The sequence below is a fragment of the Muscardinus avellanarius genome (assembly GCF_963383645.1).
Source record: "Muscardinus avellanarius genome assembly, chromosome: 13".
Lineage (NCBI taxonomy): Eukaryota > Metazoa > Chordata > Mammalia > Rodentia > Gliridae > Muscardinus > Muscardinus avellanarius.
The window spans coordinates 69,563,402-69,578,335 of NC_137799.1; the positions used below are offsets into that span (position 1 = coordinate 69,563,402).

General features: G+C 36.0%; 1 protein-coding gene across 2 annotated transcripts in view; it reads left to right on the top strand.

Moving 5' to 3' along the window:
• Window positions 1-14,934, top strand: part of RFX3 (regulatory factor X3) — a gene marked incomplete at its 3' end in the record, with an annotated part of 187,571 nt that overhangs the window by 31,620 nt on the left and 141,017 nt on the right. For both annotated transcript variants that reach the window (XM_080709261.1, XM_080709262.1), the window contains exon 2: window positions 4,499-4,623. In XM_080709261.1, the coding sequence (XP_080565387.1) occupies window positions 4,507-4,623 (117 nt within the window). In that variant the 5' untranslated portion in view covers window positions 4,499-4,506. The remainder of the gene's footprint in view (window positions 1-4,498; window positions 4,624-14,934) is intronic.

Below are 14,934 nucleotides of genomic sequence, written 5' to 3' on the forward strand. Positions count from 1 at the left end.
CATAAACAAAGTCCCAGAAACCACTGCTGGATGAATGAGCGCACCTCAGACTTACTCTTGCACTGTCTCACTGGGAGAAAGCAAAACTTACAAATAGAGCATGCTAAGACACTGGCTCCCCTCCCCCTGTGAGGATCCTTACTTTTCACAAATGTAGGAAAGGCACCAGAATACTCCTGAGGTATCAGTGGTTTTAAATCATCATTTAAGCAAAAGCTGGCAGGAGGATTATACTATTCAAACATGCTTTAGAATTGTAATTGATCTGCTATTAAAACAAGTCTTCAGAATCAGTTAAAATACGTCTGGAAAATATGCATGGTTGGTCTTTATGGCCTTAGAAGTAAAGAGGAAATACTTCCTTAAGTTCAGTGTCAGAAAGATAGGATGGATGTCCATTGTTGAAAGTGTAGCTTAACAACTATGGACTGAGATCCTGAAAGACTGCTTTTCAGATTGACAGTCTAGCTTTCTGTTTGGAAGTCCTGTCATCCTGAAAATGCAATGTAACATACATATTAGTTAAGATCTTGGCCTTTAGTGTCATATAGATGTAGATTAATTTAGGCTCTTAATCTTTCTAGTGCTGTGGCTTTTGGCATGTACTTAAATCTATTTGTGACTCTGAAAAGTGGTCAGAGCTTGGATATTACTCTTCTGCATAAAATATGTGAATTATAAATGTTATAAGTATTGTTTTAAACACAAAAAGTAATTTTTCCGTTTTCAATTTATAGGAATAGGTTTTTAGTTATTCTCAAAGGAAACAAACATTCAAATGACCATAACGGTTAAGTAAGTGAATTAGTATTTCCATTTAAGTAATTTGACTAAGAAATACATAGTATGAGCTCACTTTCTTTAAAGATTTTTATTTTCAAGAAAATCTGGCATCCTGCTTTTTTTGAGGAACTGGGGAATTCCAATCCTATTCTTTTTAAATTATTTTCAAACAGTGTCTCACTGAACTGTGGAGGGCCTCGCTAAGTAGCTGAGGATGGCCACAAACCTGTGATCCTCCTATCTCAGCTTCCCATGGGATTACAAGCATGTACCACCACTCCAGGGTTTTTACTTACATATTTTATTTTGAAACAGAGTCTTACTAAGTTGCTGATAGCCACACTCAGCTGCTGAGGCTGGCTTCTGTCTCAGCCTCCTAAATACTAGGATTATAAATGTGTGCCACCATGTCTGGTTTAACCTGTTTTTTTTTGTTTTTTTGTTTTTTGTTTTTTTTGTTGTTGTTGTTGTTTTGGGTTTTTTTTTTTTTTTGTGTGTGTGTGTGTGTGTGGTACTGGGGTTCCTGGAAACCCTTCTACCTCCGGGCTACACTCCCAGTCCTATTTTCTTTAATACATTTTTATTTGGAAACAGGGTCTCTTAAGCCAGCGTGGCTGGCTTTGAACCTGCACGATCCTCCTGTCTCTGCCTCCTAAGTGATAAATCAGGTCCTACACTTTATCTTACACCAAACACGGGGATTACAAGCATGCGCCACCATGCCCGGCAAAAAAAAAAATTTTTTTTGATGTAAAGGTTTTTTATTTTTAAATGGTGGGGGTTAAGGATTTGGATGTATAATCACTCTGAGCCAAATAGTTCCTGTATGTGGAGTCTAACATGGCCCATAGGAGACCAATTTTTAAATCTGTGCCTTCAATTTTCTGATACACTCATGTGGTTTAGAAGAAATTGTTAAGGATTATTTAAAGGTACATTTAATTTTAAACATAACTGAATTCTTTACATTCTTGCATGTGTTTGATCTAAAACAGTGAATGTCAAAATATGGGTTATGTATATGGACTGGTTTGCAATACATTGGATGCATACAAGTTAGTTTTGACAAAATTCTCAGTCAACTCTCGGGATACAGGAGGGAATATGATTATGAGTGACTTCACTGTAAGCAATTTATCTACCATTGTTTGACAGTTTGAATGAGAAGCAGAAGCTTGCTACTCTGTGTTCTTACTCTGTACACTAAACTGACCAAGACCATCAGCCATCTTGGAGTTGGCAAGCAAAACTGAAAAAAATCTCTCTGAGGAGGATATACTGTTTGGTTCATGCCTCATTCCTTGCAGAAAAGCATTGCCTCGCTCTCAGTAATAGCTCCTCGGCTATAGCACAAATGGGATTTATAGTCTATATATATGTAATGAATCAACCTTGGTTTTTTGCTTTTCTTTTTGGAATGGTTGAACCCAAATCTCCATTCACCCAACTCTGTTTATACTGGAAGAAAAAAAAGAAGAGGCAGGCATAGATAGGGTTCCTATTTTGTTTTCTTTCCCAAATATTTGAGAACCACTAGTTTTCTAGTAATGTTAGATAAGAGTTTTATATAACACCAAGCCTGGTTGCCCATGCTTGTAATCCCAGTATTTGGGAGGCCGAGGCAGGAGGATTCAGGTTCCTGACCAGCCTCAGTTACTAGTGAGGCCCTGTACAACTTAGTGAGACCCTGATTCAAAATTAAATAATAATAATAATAATAATAATAATAATAATAATTAATAAAGGCTGAGGGTGTAGCTCAGAGGTAAAATGCTCTTGTGTTCAATCCCCAGTGCCAAAAAAAAAAAAGTTTTATATAGAGAATACCACCGTCATTCTCATACACTCTAAGCATATTCATGATCATAATGCTAGTCCAAAATTGTGTGTCTGTCTGTCTCTCGGGGTTAGTGTTAAATTAAAAAAAAGATCCACCAGCCATGTGCAGTGGCATACTCTTACAATCCCAGTACTTGGGAGGCTGAGACAGGAGGATTGGAAGTTCAAGGAAAGCAGCACCATAGTAAAAGATAAGCCACTATTTGTAAAATTTTACATAAAAACCTGGCTTTTTAGCTATTTTTTGAAAAACAAAACTAGTATTTGCAAATTGGCCTTTTCATATATCCTGTGGCTGAAAATAAGCTGATCCATAAAAATAGGGTATGAGCCACAGTTACCATCACTTCTTTTTTAAATTAACCCCTACCCTCCTCACTTTGTATACCTGAAGTTCTTTTAATATGAATGGCTATTGTAATCATACCAACTGCACTGGGCTGTTACATGGATTAATTTATTGAATTAACATGTAAAACATTTAGAAGAGTCCTTTGCATTTGTTAAACAATTAGTGCTAGCTATCACTAGCAATAGGTTTATAATAGCAACAGGTTTGTTGTGTTGCTTTAGGATTTTGATGAAGAAAATAATAAAATTGTCAGCTCACCTACAGAGACACCAGTTTCAAAGTCTAGAAAGAAAATCAAGCCCAGATTCAATGTGGAAAAAGTCTAACACCAGGTCTTTTCTTGTTCATATTAAATGAATCTCTTAACCTCTCTGGCCTTTAGTTTCCTCATTTATAAAGTAAGAAGAGTAGATTTGATGTCTTCAGAGGTCCTGGTAAAAATTTGAATGAAAGGATAAAAAATTGGGGGAAAAAGAATTGGAAGAGGCTATTCTGTGACAAAAGATGCTGAAAGGGGTTGGTTTTCAGAGTACTGAATATTCCTTCAGAAGTTTTTAAAATTAATGTTTGCTATACTCTTCACAAATTTAACCATATATAGTATTTTTTAGGCTACAATACTGTTCTTCCTACTCCAGAAAGAAAATTAGAATTCTGATCCCTGCTCAATAGCAAATCAATTTATATTTAATACGTATATAAGATAATAAATTCATATTAATTTTATTGAATGTATAAGTAGCAAGCGAGGTATGATGGCCAGGAAATCTGATAAAATTAGCAAGCTTGATTCTTTGGCTATATTTAAAGTATATCATTTGGTTTTGGGACATACGCTAATTTTTTTAAGCTCACCAAATAATTTTTAATTTGCAAAGGGCTCTACAAATGATTTCATTCTATATTATATTTCTTCTCCAGGGACATCCTGATAGCCTGTAAAAGTGCTTGGAAAGTATAGTTCATTACATATTTTGCATCCAAATTAGAGTTTATGTTAGAGAATTATCTTAGGAGCATCCTAACATTTTGCATCATAGTTTCTTTTCTTTTTTTTTTTTTTTTTTTTGGTGGTACTGGGGTTCCTGGAAGCCCTTCTCCCTCCGGGCTACACTCCCAGACCTATTTTTATTTTTGGAAACAGGGTCTCTTAAGCCAGCGCGGCTGGCTTTGAACCTGCGCAATCCTCCTGTCTCCGCCTCCCAAGCGCGGGGATTACAAGCGTGGGCCACCACGCCCGGCTTACATCATAGTTTCTAAAGGGCTTGAAATTTATAACATGAGATCTAAGGAAAGTAGCTTTCAATAAGTTCAGTTAATAGTAAGGTAACAATGAGAATTTTTTAAATAAAATGTGGATTAGTAATTCTTTTATTAAAAAATGGTCAGAATGACTATGACCATGAATGAGTTATCATGTTTGAGAAGTCTCATGAGAATTGAATTTCTCAGTATAGAATATTAACAATTGTAACAAAGCATGGCATACAATTTATACTTTATTTCTGTTTTCCTATCTTTCAGAGACCATCATGCAGACATCAGAGACTGGATCGGACACAGGTTCCACAGTGACTTTACAAACCTCTGTGGCTAGTCAAGCAGCAGTGCCTACCCAAGTGGTACAGCAAGTACCAGTACAACAACAGGTAAGGAGCTGCTATTCTCAGAGGAAAATCTTACTTTCATTGTGCTCACCACCCAACATAGCTGTTTCCAAAGACAGTTTGGCTTGACTATCTTGCTTTATTGGGTGCTAAGATAGTTAAGTTCTTAGGTTAATTTGGCAAATATTTCTTGAGTATTTTCTATGTGTGTCAGATTCTTTCTGTGCTAGGCTATAAAGAGCAATAATGAATATTCTTCTGAAAGAGCCTACTTCTTGCCTAAGGAGAGCTTTTTTTTCTGACTTGTCTACCCTAAAATAATTTTCTTCTGCTTTTTTCCTTTTCTTGTTGCTTATCACAACTTTCTATTTCTTTCATACTGAACTGTCAACAATGATATATTTTTAATTTACTCACCATAATACTAAATAAAGGAAAGCATACGCGTGGCCTATAAGCAGGGATTTTGTCTTTGTGGTGTTTTAGAAAGTATCTTGGTATTAGGTGGCTGCTAAATACTGTTTAATGAAAATAAAATTATCTTAAAGGTCTAGAGTGACTCATCCCATTTAAAAAGTTGGAAAGGAATTCATCCGATGCTTACTACAGGTTTTATTCATACTTAGGGCATTTGGCTTGTTTTGCAAAGATACTGACAAAATAAATGCTGTTTCTGTCAGTTCTTTTACATGTGGATTGTGAAAATGTGGGCCTGACATTTCTTCCAAGAAATGGTGACAACATAAGAAATATCATATGTCATATAGCATTATCTTAGTACTTGAGATTTGCCAATAGTTTTTTTGGTATGTAGAAGACTCTTTAACAAATATTGGTTCTCCAATTATATATAAGCGGTGGTAGGAGGAAAGATTGAGATTGTTTCATAAATACTAGATAGTATTTAAAGTTATATTATTTTCAAGATACAGAATTAGATGGGGTATGAAGTGGGGAGGGCTGGAATTATGGAAGTCTTTGACTTTTAGGGTTAGATATATGAAATAAATAATATTTTTGTTATATTTCATAATTAGCATATTCCTTTATAATTTTACTATACGTACACACATCCTTTCTATCCCTCATGCTGCTCATGTATTTGAACCATGTATGTTTCTAATGTACAAAAACAGGAACTTCATAGGTCTCAACCTTGTTACTTTTGCAGTTTTAATTTTGTTAGATCAGTATTCAGTATTTATGCTACCATGCTGTATAAATGCTGGTTAAATCCATCATGTGGTAAGTAGTGATTACTTTCCCTCTTGGTAAAAGTCGTTTGCTTTCCCTGGATTTAGTGATTGTATTTCTTCTAGTTTGAAAGATTGACATGAACAAATGAAACACAGTTCTGATTCCCTATTCTTTGTGTGTGGCCTATGTAAATTTTTTTCTCTGAAGGTTTATAGGATGTTTTGAATCTCAGTTTCTTGAGATTTCATGATGATATTCTCTGAAGTAGGCCTCATTTTATATATTGTGGTGGAACCTTAAGGAACCTTTTAAATCTAGATTTATGTTCTTTGGCTTTAGAAACCTTTATGTTTTACATTAATGATAAACTGCTCTCTCTGTGTGTTCTGTTCTATTTCTCTCCCCCCCCTTCCCTACCCCCCCCCCTTTCAACTTTCTGGACATTTTTTTTACTTTAAATTTCATTGTTAAGCCAGGCATGGTGGCGCACGCTTGTAATCCCAGCATTTGGGAGGCTGAGACCAGAGGATCATGGTTTCCCCAATAAGCCTCAGCTACTTAATGAGGCCCTCCACTACTTAGTGAGACCCCATTTCAAAAATAAAGAATAAAAAATGAGGCAGAGGTTGTAGCTCGAAGGCTGAATGCCCCTGGGTTCCAGCAGCAGACCAGCAAAAAAAATAAAAAATAAATAAAAATAAATAAAATTATTGTCCTTCCAGCATTTTACTTTTAATTTCTAATATCATATTTTTTATTTTTAAGGACTCTTTCGTGGTATTGGTTTTTGAATCTATTGCATGATACCTCCAAGCTGCACCTTCAGCCTTTTTTTAATATTTATTGTTTGGAAACAATCTCGCTAGGTTGCTGAGAGTCTTGCTATGTGCCGAGGCTGGCCTTGAACCTACAACCCTCCTATCTTAGTCTCCCAAGTATTAGGATTACAGGTGTGGGTCAGCATGCCTGGATATTTTCAAGGATGTTTTAAGAATTTCCCCTGTGTTCCTGTTGGTAGCATCATGTTTTATTTCCTGGTTATTTATTTTTTTTCTCTCTGAAGGTATGTTTTCTTCTCTTACATATAATCTGTATGTTTCAAGGTATTCTGCTGTGTTTGTTGTTGTTGTTGTTGTTGTTGTTGTTGTGTTTGTGTGTGTGCATGCGTGTGTGTGTGTGTGTGTGTGTGTGTGTGTGTGTGTGTGTGTGTGTTGGCTCCTTTTCGTGGTAAAAATTTTTTTTTCAGATGTCTGATAGCCGTTGGGTATTTATTCATACTTTAAAATGTGGATATAAGAAGCTGATTTGAATGGATGAATAGACCTTGTTGACTTCCAAATGGTGTCCTCTGACTGGATTTTTTTTAATGAGGAACTCTCTGATATTCAGTTTCCTTGTTTTTCCTCTTTGGCTGGTCATATTTTTAAATAAGTCTTGTTCAACTTTCTGCCTGGTAGATGAAGACTTGGCTGCCTGGGAGCTGAGTGGGGAAATGGAGCCTGCTATTTATTGCACTAATTCACATAATCTTTCCTTTCTTCTTATGGTATCACAAGTGTTTGGTTTTCAAAACCAAAGAATAAACCTTCAAATATTTTACCAAAGTTAGGGAAGACCAGTGACCTTCTTGCCTGGGTTTGGTGGAAGGGATCTGACTTCTTCTTACACACATTAACTTTTAATATTTGGTACACAAATTAAAAACAATAAAAATAGATTGCTGGCAGAAGTGGAAAATCAATATTACCAGGGCCATAACTTTGAAAAACATTGTGCTGTATGCCATATGGCTCCCTGCCAGCAGACATGTTTTTCAGTTCCTCAAGTTAGCTCTGTCTTCTGGGACATTTGAGGTAGGTGATACCTTACATTTCCTTACACCAAGCAAAGAAGGTGAGAACTCTCATTTTCTTTTTGTCAACACAGTGTTTAATTTCACATAGTTGTTTGGTGTTATATTTGCCTGGAAACTTGTGTCCTCCTTCTAGGCTTGTTTGGAAGAAATTTTTAATCTCTTGTTTCTTTTCTTTTTTCTTTCTTCCATTTTTTTTATAACTAAAACAATATCATGTTTGAAGTTCCCTTGTGCATTTTAACAGTGTCTCCATGGATATAATTTGTCCATACTGATAATAATGATGCTATTTTAATTTGGTGCTCTGAAATGTCTATATTTGAATTGTTAATGTGCTGATGTTATTTGAAGTTTGAAAACTATACTAGAATGCTTTGAAAGAGTTTCTAGCTTTTTGTTAGTGACCCATAATGAATACTGGAATCATGGCATTGATATTGATGTCAAAGGTAGTTAGTTTTAGTAATAATTTTGGTAACCTTACTTTGGCCATTACAGAGAAAGCCTACAGATAATATTGTTTTGCAATACATATATGTATTGAAATATTGAGAAACCAGACAATGTCAAGATTCTAATATTAATAACACTTGTGTTTTTCCAAAGCATTATAGGTTCTAATTTCATTGAGCAATAACATTAAATATTGTTAGGTAGCCTGGTGTGGTGGCACATGTTTGTAATCTTAACATATGGGGGGCGGAGACAGGAAGATTGTGGTTCACAGACAGCCTCAGCTACTTAGTGAGACCCTTTGCAATTTAGTGAGACCCTGTTTCAAAATAAAAAAATAAAACATAGGCTTGCAGAGCTTAGCTCATAGTAGAATGCCCCTGGGTTCCATCCCCATTACCACAATACTAATAATAATATCAAATATTATTATTTCATTTCTGTACTCTCACAGATGAATACCTTTTGTTTAACAATGTGATTTAAGAATAGAGAATTCTGACGAAAGACAAGGTCTTGTTATATAAATCTTTATATTAAAGTTCCAAAGTAAGTTTTCATTATTTTAGAAAACGTCATACCTTGAGAGCTTGTTTGGAGGTTCTAGCAGGGGAGCGCAGCTACTCGTATACCCTTGACCGAGGACCGGTCCTGGTCCTCCTCTATTCGGGGAAGGTCGTCCTCTTCCACCGAGCGCGCAGCTTCCAGAGGGACGCACACGGAGCGGTGAGGGAGGAAGGGGACACCCGCCTAGCCAGCCAGATCAGCCAAATCAACCCTGGCGATCAATGGAGTGACAGATGTCGCAGCCAGATCGCCCTCACATCCGAACTACACTGAGATTCCATCTAACCCCAGTCAGAGTAGCAAGCATAAAGAAATCAAACAACAACAAATGCTGGCGAGGATGTGGGGAAAGAGGAACTCTTTTGCACTGTTGGTGGGAGTGCAAACTAGTTCAGCCACTATGGAGATCTGTGTGGAGATTCCTAAGAAAGGTGGGAATAGATCCACCATATGATCCAGCTATACCACTCCTGGGTATCTTTCCAAAGGGGTTGAATTCAGAGAAATACAGCAACATATGCATACCTATGTTCATAGCAGCACAATTTGTAATAGCCAAAATATGGAACCAACCCAGATCACCATCAACAGATGAATGGATAGCAAAACTGTGGGAAATACACACAATGGAATTCTATTCAGCCATAAAGAAGAACAAAATTATATCATTTGCAAGAAGATGGAAAGCCCTGGAGAGCATCATGTTAAGTGAGATCAGCCAAGCACAGAAGGAGAAGATACACATGTTTCCTCTAATATGCCCAAACTAGAAAACACAAAGGATACCAGTGGGACTCCAGATATTAGAAGGGAAATACTAGCTAAGTTTTAATGGAAAGATAGGAGAGGAGAAAGGCTGATCTTGATTAATGAGGGTCTATACCTGAACATGTATAAAATTATGAATAAGACATGGTTAACCTGGACAACCATTGGTGGGAGGGGGGAAGAGAAAACGGGGGCGGGGGGGGGGAGAGGGCACCAAATATAGTGTAAATGTATACTATTTATGTTCAATTAAAAAAATTGTTAAAAAAATAAAAAATAAATAAATAAATAAATAAATAAAAAGAAAAAAAAAAGAAAACGTCATAGCCTTAGCTTCTAAGTATAGGCATTGTTGCCTATCCAGTAAAATCAATAGAATGATCAAATTTAGTGTCTTGATTTGAAACTATGATTTTGATATTAACCATCCTACTCTCTTGTCAAAAATATTTTTTGGACTGACAGGCTATCTAAAGAATACAACTAGAAATGGACTGCTTCCTTCCCTGTTCTCCTGCCATGTGTGACTTGAGAGTTTTATGCAGGTTATTCCTCAATGCTATTTGATGCCTATTTTGGGAGGTTTTCTGATTCTGTGAACCCTAGAATTGAATTAAAAATTTAGGAAAGAGAAAAAGGAAAATGTGTTCCTGTTATTCCTTAGAAAGTCTGATTAGGCTCTTTTTGAGGTAGAATTTGAAGTCAGAATATTATTTCTTGTTTTAATCTTGGATCAAGGTTATGGGTATACCAGGAATACTGCTGATATTAAGGACAGTTTTAGAGCTGTCCTGAACCAAGCTTCCTTTCAAGCTTCTCAATTTTAATTGCCTTTGCAACTATAGTTTCTACAGTTATTCATATTTTATGTGGAGAAGGGTATACACATATTTTTCTCCCAAAATTATTAAGTGTATTGTCTCTACTTTGTAATTTCTGAACATAACATCTCAGGTACTGTTGAGCCTGAGGGTTGAGGAGCTTCCATTAAGTTCATAGAAAAAAATTACTTCCAAAGAATCTTTCAACTTTGTGAAATTCTTTTATTATCAAAGATTTTAGTCATTATATTTCACTGTCACGGACCCAGAGAGTTTGTTTCTAGTGGGTCTTTGTTATGTAACTGGGACAATTGAAACCTTTTTATATATGATAAAAGCATAATTTTAATATAAATTCAATATAATTTCAATATTATACTCAGGAAATATCCTTTGTTTTTATATTAACTTATCTATTTAGGCAAGGGATCTTTGTTCCTAATTTGAGTTATCAACATGATCAGAAAAGTTATGTAAGTGTATTTTTGTTTTTAGTTACTATCAGTGTATCACATATTTAGCATTGCCACATAAATTATGATATGTCCTGTGGAGTGAGCATATTATCCCTATCATCAAAAGATTAATGACATTTTAATTGGGGAATAGAGCCAACCAGAATTGACAATTAGGTTGTTCAAAAAGAGTATCTTTTTTTTTTTTTTTTTGGTGGTACTGGGGGTGGAACCCAGAGGCTTTCTACCTCCAGGCTATACTCCCAGACCTATTTTATATTTTATTTGGAAACAGTTTCTCACTAAATTGCTGAGAGCCTCACTAAGTAGCTGAGGCTGGCTTCGTACCTGTGTGATTCTCCTTTCTCAGCCTCCTAAGCACGTGGATTACAAGTGTGTGCCACCATGCCTGGCTCAAAAAGAGTATCTTTTTTTTTCAAATTTCAAATATTATATTTTTAGTATTTTTGAACATTTTAATGCAACAAAGATATAAAATTGTACATATATATTAGTTAAATCTGCATTTAATTTAGAATCAAGTATGGCAACCACAGGAATTTTCACATCTTCAAGTAATACTAGTTTCTCGGTGGACAGGGAGACTTTTAGGTAGAATTTTCTAAATTAAACTTGCCCACTTTAGTCCAAGCGAACAATGCTTCCCCATTGAATATCAATTTTCATTTACTTTGTTTCATATCAGAAATACTTCATTGCCCTAATGGCTCATAGATTCTCTGAATAAAAATTATTAAAATTAGACATATTAAAGATGACATTACTAGCTGATAGTATCCCCTTGGCTATGTCCAGCTCTTGCCAGAATCCATCAGTTCAGACTGAAACAGACTTGAAATCATAGCACTGACTTTATTCCTTCTCCTGCCATATCAGGCAGTTTCCTTACTCTGAGACATGTGATACATCAGTTACTTTACAGTAGAATGTATTCTAAAAACCAACTTACTAGTAGATGAAGTAATGGCTTATAGATTTCATAGATATTTGCACTGAACTTGACACAAATTAATCAATCAGGTTAATTAAGTGTTTAGTGGTATGTGATCAGAGTGAGGTGAGAACAGGCCCCAAACTTCCATTCTCATTTTAGTTATTCAAACCCACTCAAAAACAAGAAACAAAAACCAACTCCCACCTCTTTCCGTTCTTAATGGTCACCTGAAGTATTTTAACAATTCTCTGCTATAGAGGTCTAGGGGTAATTCAGGCTAAACATTTTACTAACATCCAGTGTCCAACTGCCAAGTAATGTTTGCACTAAAACTGACTTTATTGGCTTTGAAACTAAATAAAACCAATACAGTTTAAGAAAGCCATGAATGAACTGTTCTAAAAGAGTTTTCTTATCCTAAATGTCTGAATACCTTACAGAACTAAAAAAAATGACTATAATTACTTTTTAGTATGGGGCATTAGTCCACAAAGTCTATCAATGAGTTGAACATGGTTAAAATTCTTAAGCATTCTGGTCTAGAATTCTTTAATGATGAAACTGCCTTCTGGCTGAATACAGACAAAGGTTACTGTTATGAATATGACCTGGTGAGGGCATGAGTAACACTTTCTAAATAGATTTTCTTAACAGACTTGTATCAGCTATTACAGAATTTGGCTCCTCCATTCCCCATTTATAATTCTGTAACTCTTAGTCCTAATTCTCAGGCAGGTGTGGAGTATCTTTAATGATCGTAAGTTTTAAGTGAATCTTTTCCAGTAAAGTAGATCTATTTATTATTGGTATCTGGAAAAGAATAGCTTAACTTTTAGAAAATAGATTTTAGGAATTCTGCTTTGATATAAATCCTCTTGAGACTATCACATACCTTGGACCACAGCTTCAATGTTGGGTCTTTGTTCTCACTTGTTTACCATATTTCTAATAATATATATTCATAACCAGAAAAACCCCCACCGTGGCGATAAGCAGCATACCCATGAGAAAGTATTTTGGTCAAAGCAATCAATAATTGTTTGGGCCAGCATTCTCACAATATAATCCAAAACATAATCCAAAATGACTGACCATACAATTTAAAGAAGATTATTTGGTCACAGCATTCAGATTCCAGTTTAGGTGAGGGCAGGGTCTGTAGTGCTTAAGGCATGGCAGCAGGAAAGAGAGGGAGAGCAAGGGCTCTCCTTTCACATAATGGAGGTTAGAAGCAGAGTGCACAAGCAAGGGGACTCAAAGACAAAATCACACTCTCTAAGGCCGCATCCTAGGGACCCACCTTCTCCAGCCACTACCCAATGGCCTAAGTTAATTCTCAAGAAATCCATTATAGGAGATTTTCTTTCTAATGACATTACATCCCTTATGACTTAATTATATCAACTCTGAACATTAATACTTGAGCTTTTCAGGAGATATCCATGTATAACTATAACAATAGTGGTTTAAAAAATGAAAAGATTGTCTATGATACATTAACTCCAAAACAGAATTTTCAGTTGGATCAGTTTTGACCAGTTTTCTTCAGTGGATCCCTTGCTAGTTTGGGGACCTAAGCCAAAAGCCATGCACTCTGTTATTCTTGTCATTATTTTCCCTTTGTGTTCAGGGTAAAGAGGATTGCTTTATTACAATTCTAGCTTTGATGAGTGCAAATAGAATTCTCATTTGAGATCAGTATCCTATATAATCTTTTGAGGCACAGACTTTTTTTTTCTCTTTGTTCTTATTCTACACTGGTTCTCATTGGCTGGTTCCCTGAGGAGACAGTGTTCTTATCATTATGACTGTTACAGACATCCTAAATAGTGGAGTAGTATTGTAAAATATATTCCTGTTTAATGTCCTTTAAAAAGTCTCAGTGGTTTTAGCTTTTATTTTTCAAATCTGAACTGCTAATTTTTATTATATAGTATAAAATAGATATTTCAAAAGACCATGTCAGTTTAAAGCTCTAATACATCTTGCTGGTCCATATAGGGCCTATTAAGACCCTATATTTGACCATCTCTATTGAATATTTATAAAAATAAGAACATCCATGGTCATACCATGTTGAAGTACCCTATCTCATATGATAAGAGAAACTTCAGCAGGCTTGGGCCTGCTTAGTACTTGAATGGGAGAACTCTGTTATTTAAACAGTTGAGAATTAGTGGTCCTCAAATTTTTTTTTGTGTGTGGTACTGGTGATGAACCCAGGGGCATTCTACCTCTGAGCTGCACCTCCAGCCCCTTTTTTAAATTCTTTATTCTGAAACAGGGTCTCACTAAGTTGCAAAGAGCCTCACTAAGTAGCTGAGGCTGTCCGCAAACTATGATCCTCCTATCTCAGCCTCCTGAATGCTGAGGTTATATGTGCGTGCCACCACACCCAGCCTGAATTCTTTATTAATTAATTAAAATATTTTTTTCTCTGGAGTTAGGTAAAAATGATCAGTTCTAGATACCATGTTTTAAGAAAAATGTGCCAGGCACTATGTTAATTGCTGGGATTTCAAATGTGATTTGACATGGTGCCTAATCACAGAAAGTCAGCTTTTGAAGGAAATAGATGTTGACGTGGAATTGAATACAGAACACCTGAGGAGCAAGATGGAGTCTGTTCTTGGGAGTAAAGGTCACTGATATCTTCGTCAAAGATGTGACGCTTGAGCTATGTGTCAAAGGAAATGTTGGAGTTCAGAAGAAGAAGGAAGGGCTGTGTCTAGTAGAAAAAAGCATGGGAGCGTTCAAGAAAAGTACGGCACTGTGTTCCTAGAGTGAGGGAAGGAGGGGACCTAGAAAATGAGGAATGTGGAGCAATATTGCACAAGAGCCTCTTGTGAGAGAGTGAGGCAGATGACTTGTTGATGGTGCCTTCACGTGGGATTCCTCCTTGGTATTGTAATTCTTTTCCGTGTTCAGTTGACTTGTTTCTTCAGCTATTCACCACTGCCAAGTTTTTTGACAGGAATATTTGCAGTATTCTGCTACATTATGTTGGCCAGTTCTTAATCCTGTGACATTTGGGTGCTACCCATAGAACTATTGATACTAAAGACAACAGTATTCTCTGGGTTCTTGCTAGATTTTTCTTTGATATTTGGTAGTGTTTACTGTCATGTCTCTCTTTCTCCATGAGAGATAAAGATACAGAGATTCTCTTTGTATTACTTCGAGAACTACTTCATCAAGAAAAGCAGATTTTGTGAAGGTTAAGAGAGTAGACATCATTGTTGGAACTATGTAATCAAATCCTGATTCTAACCCTTTCTAGTT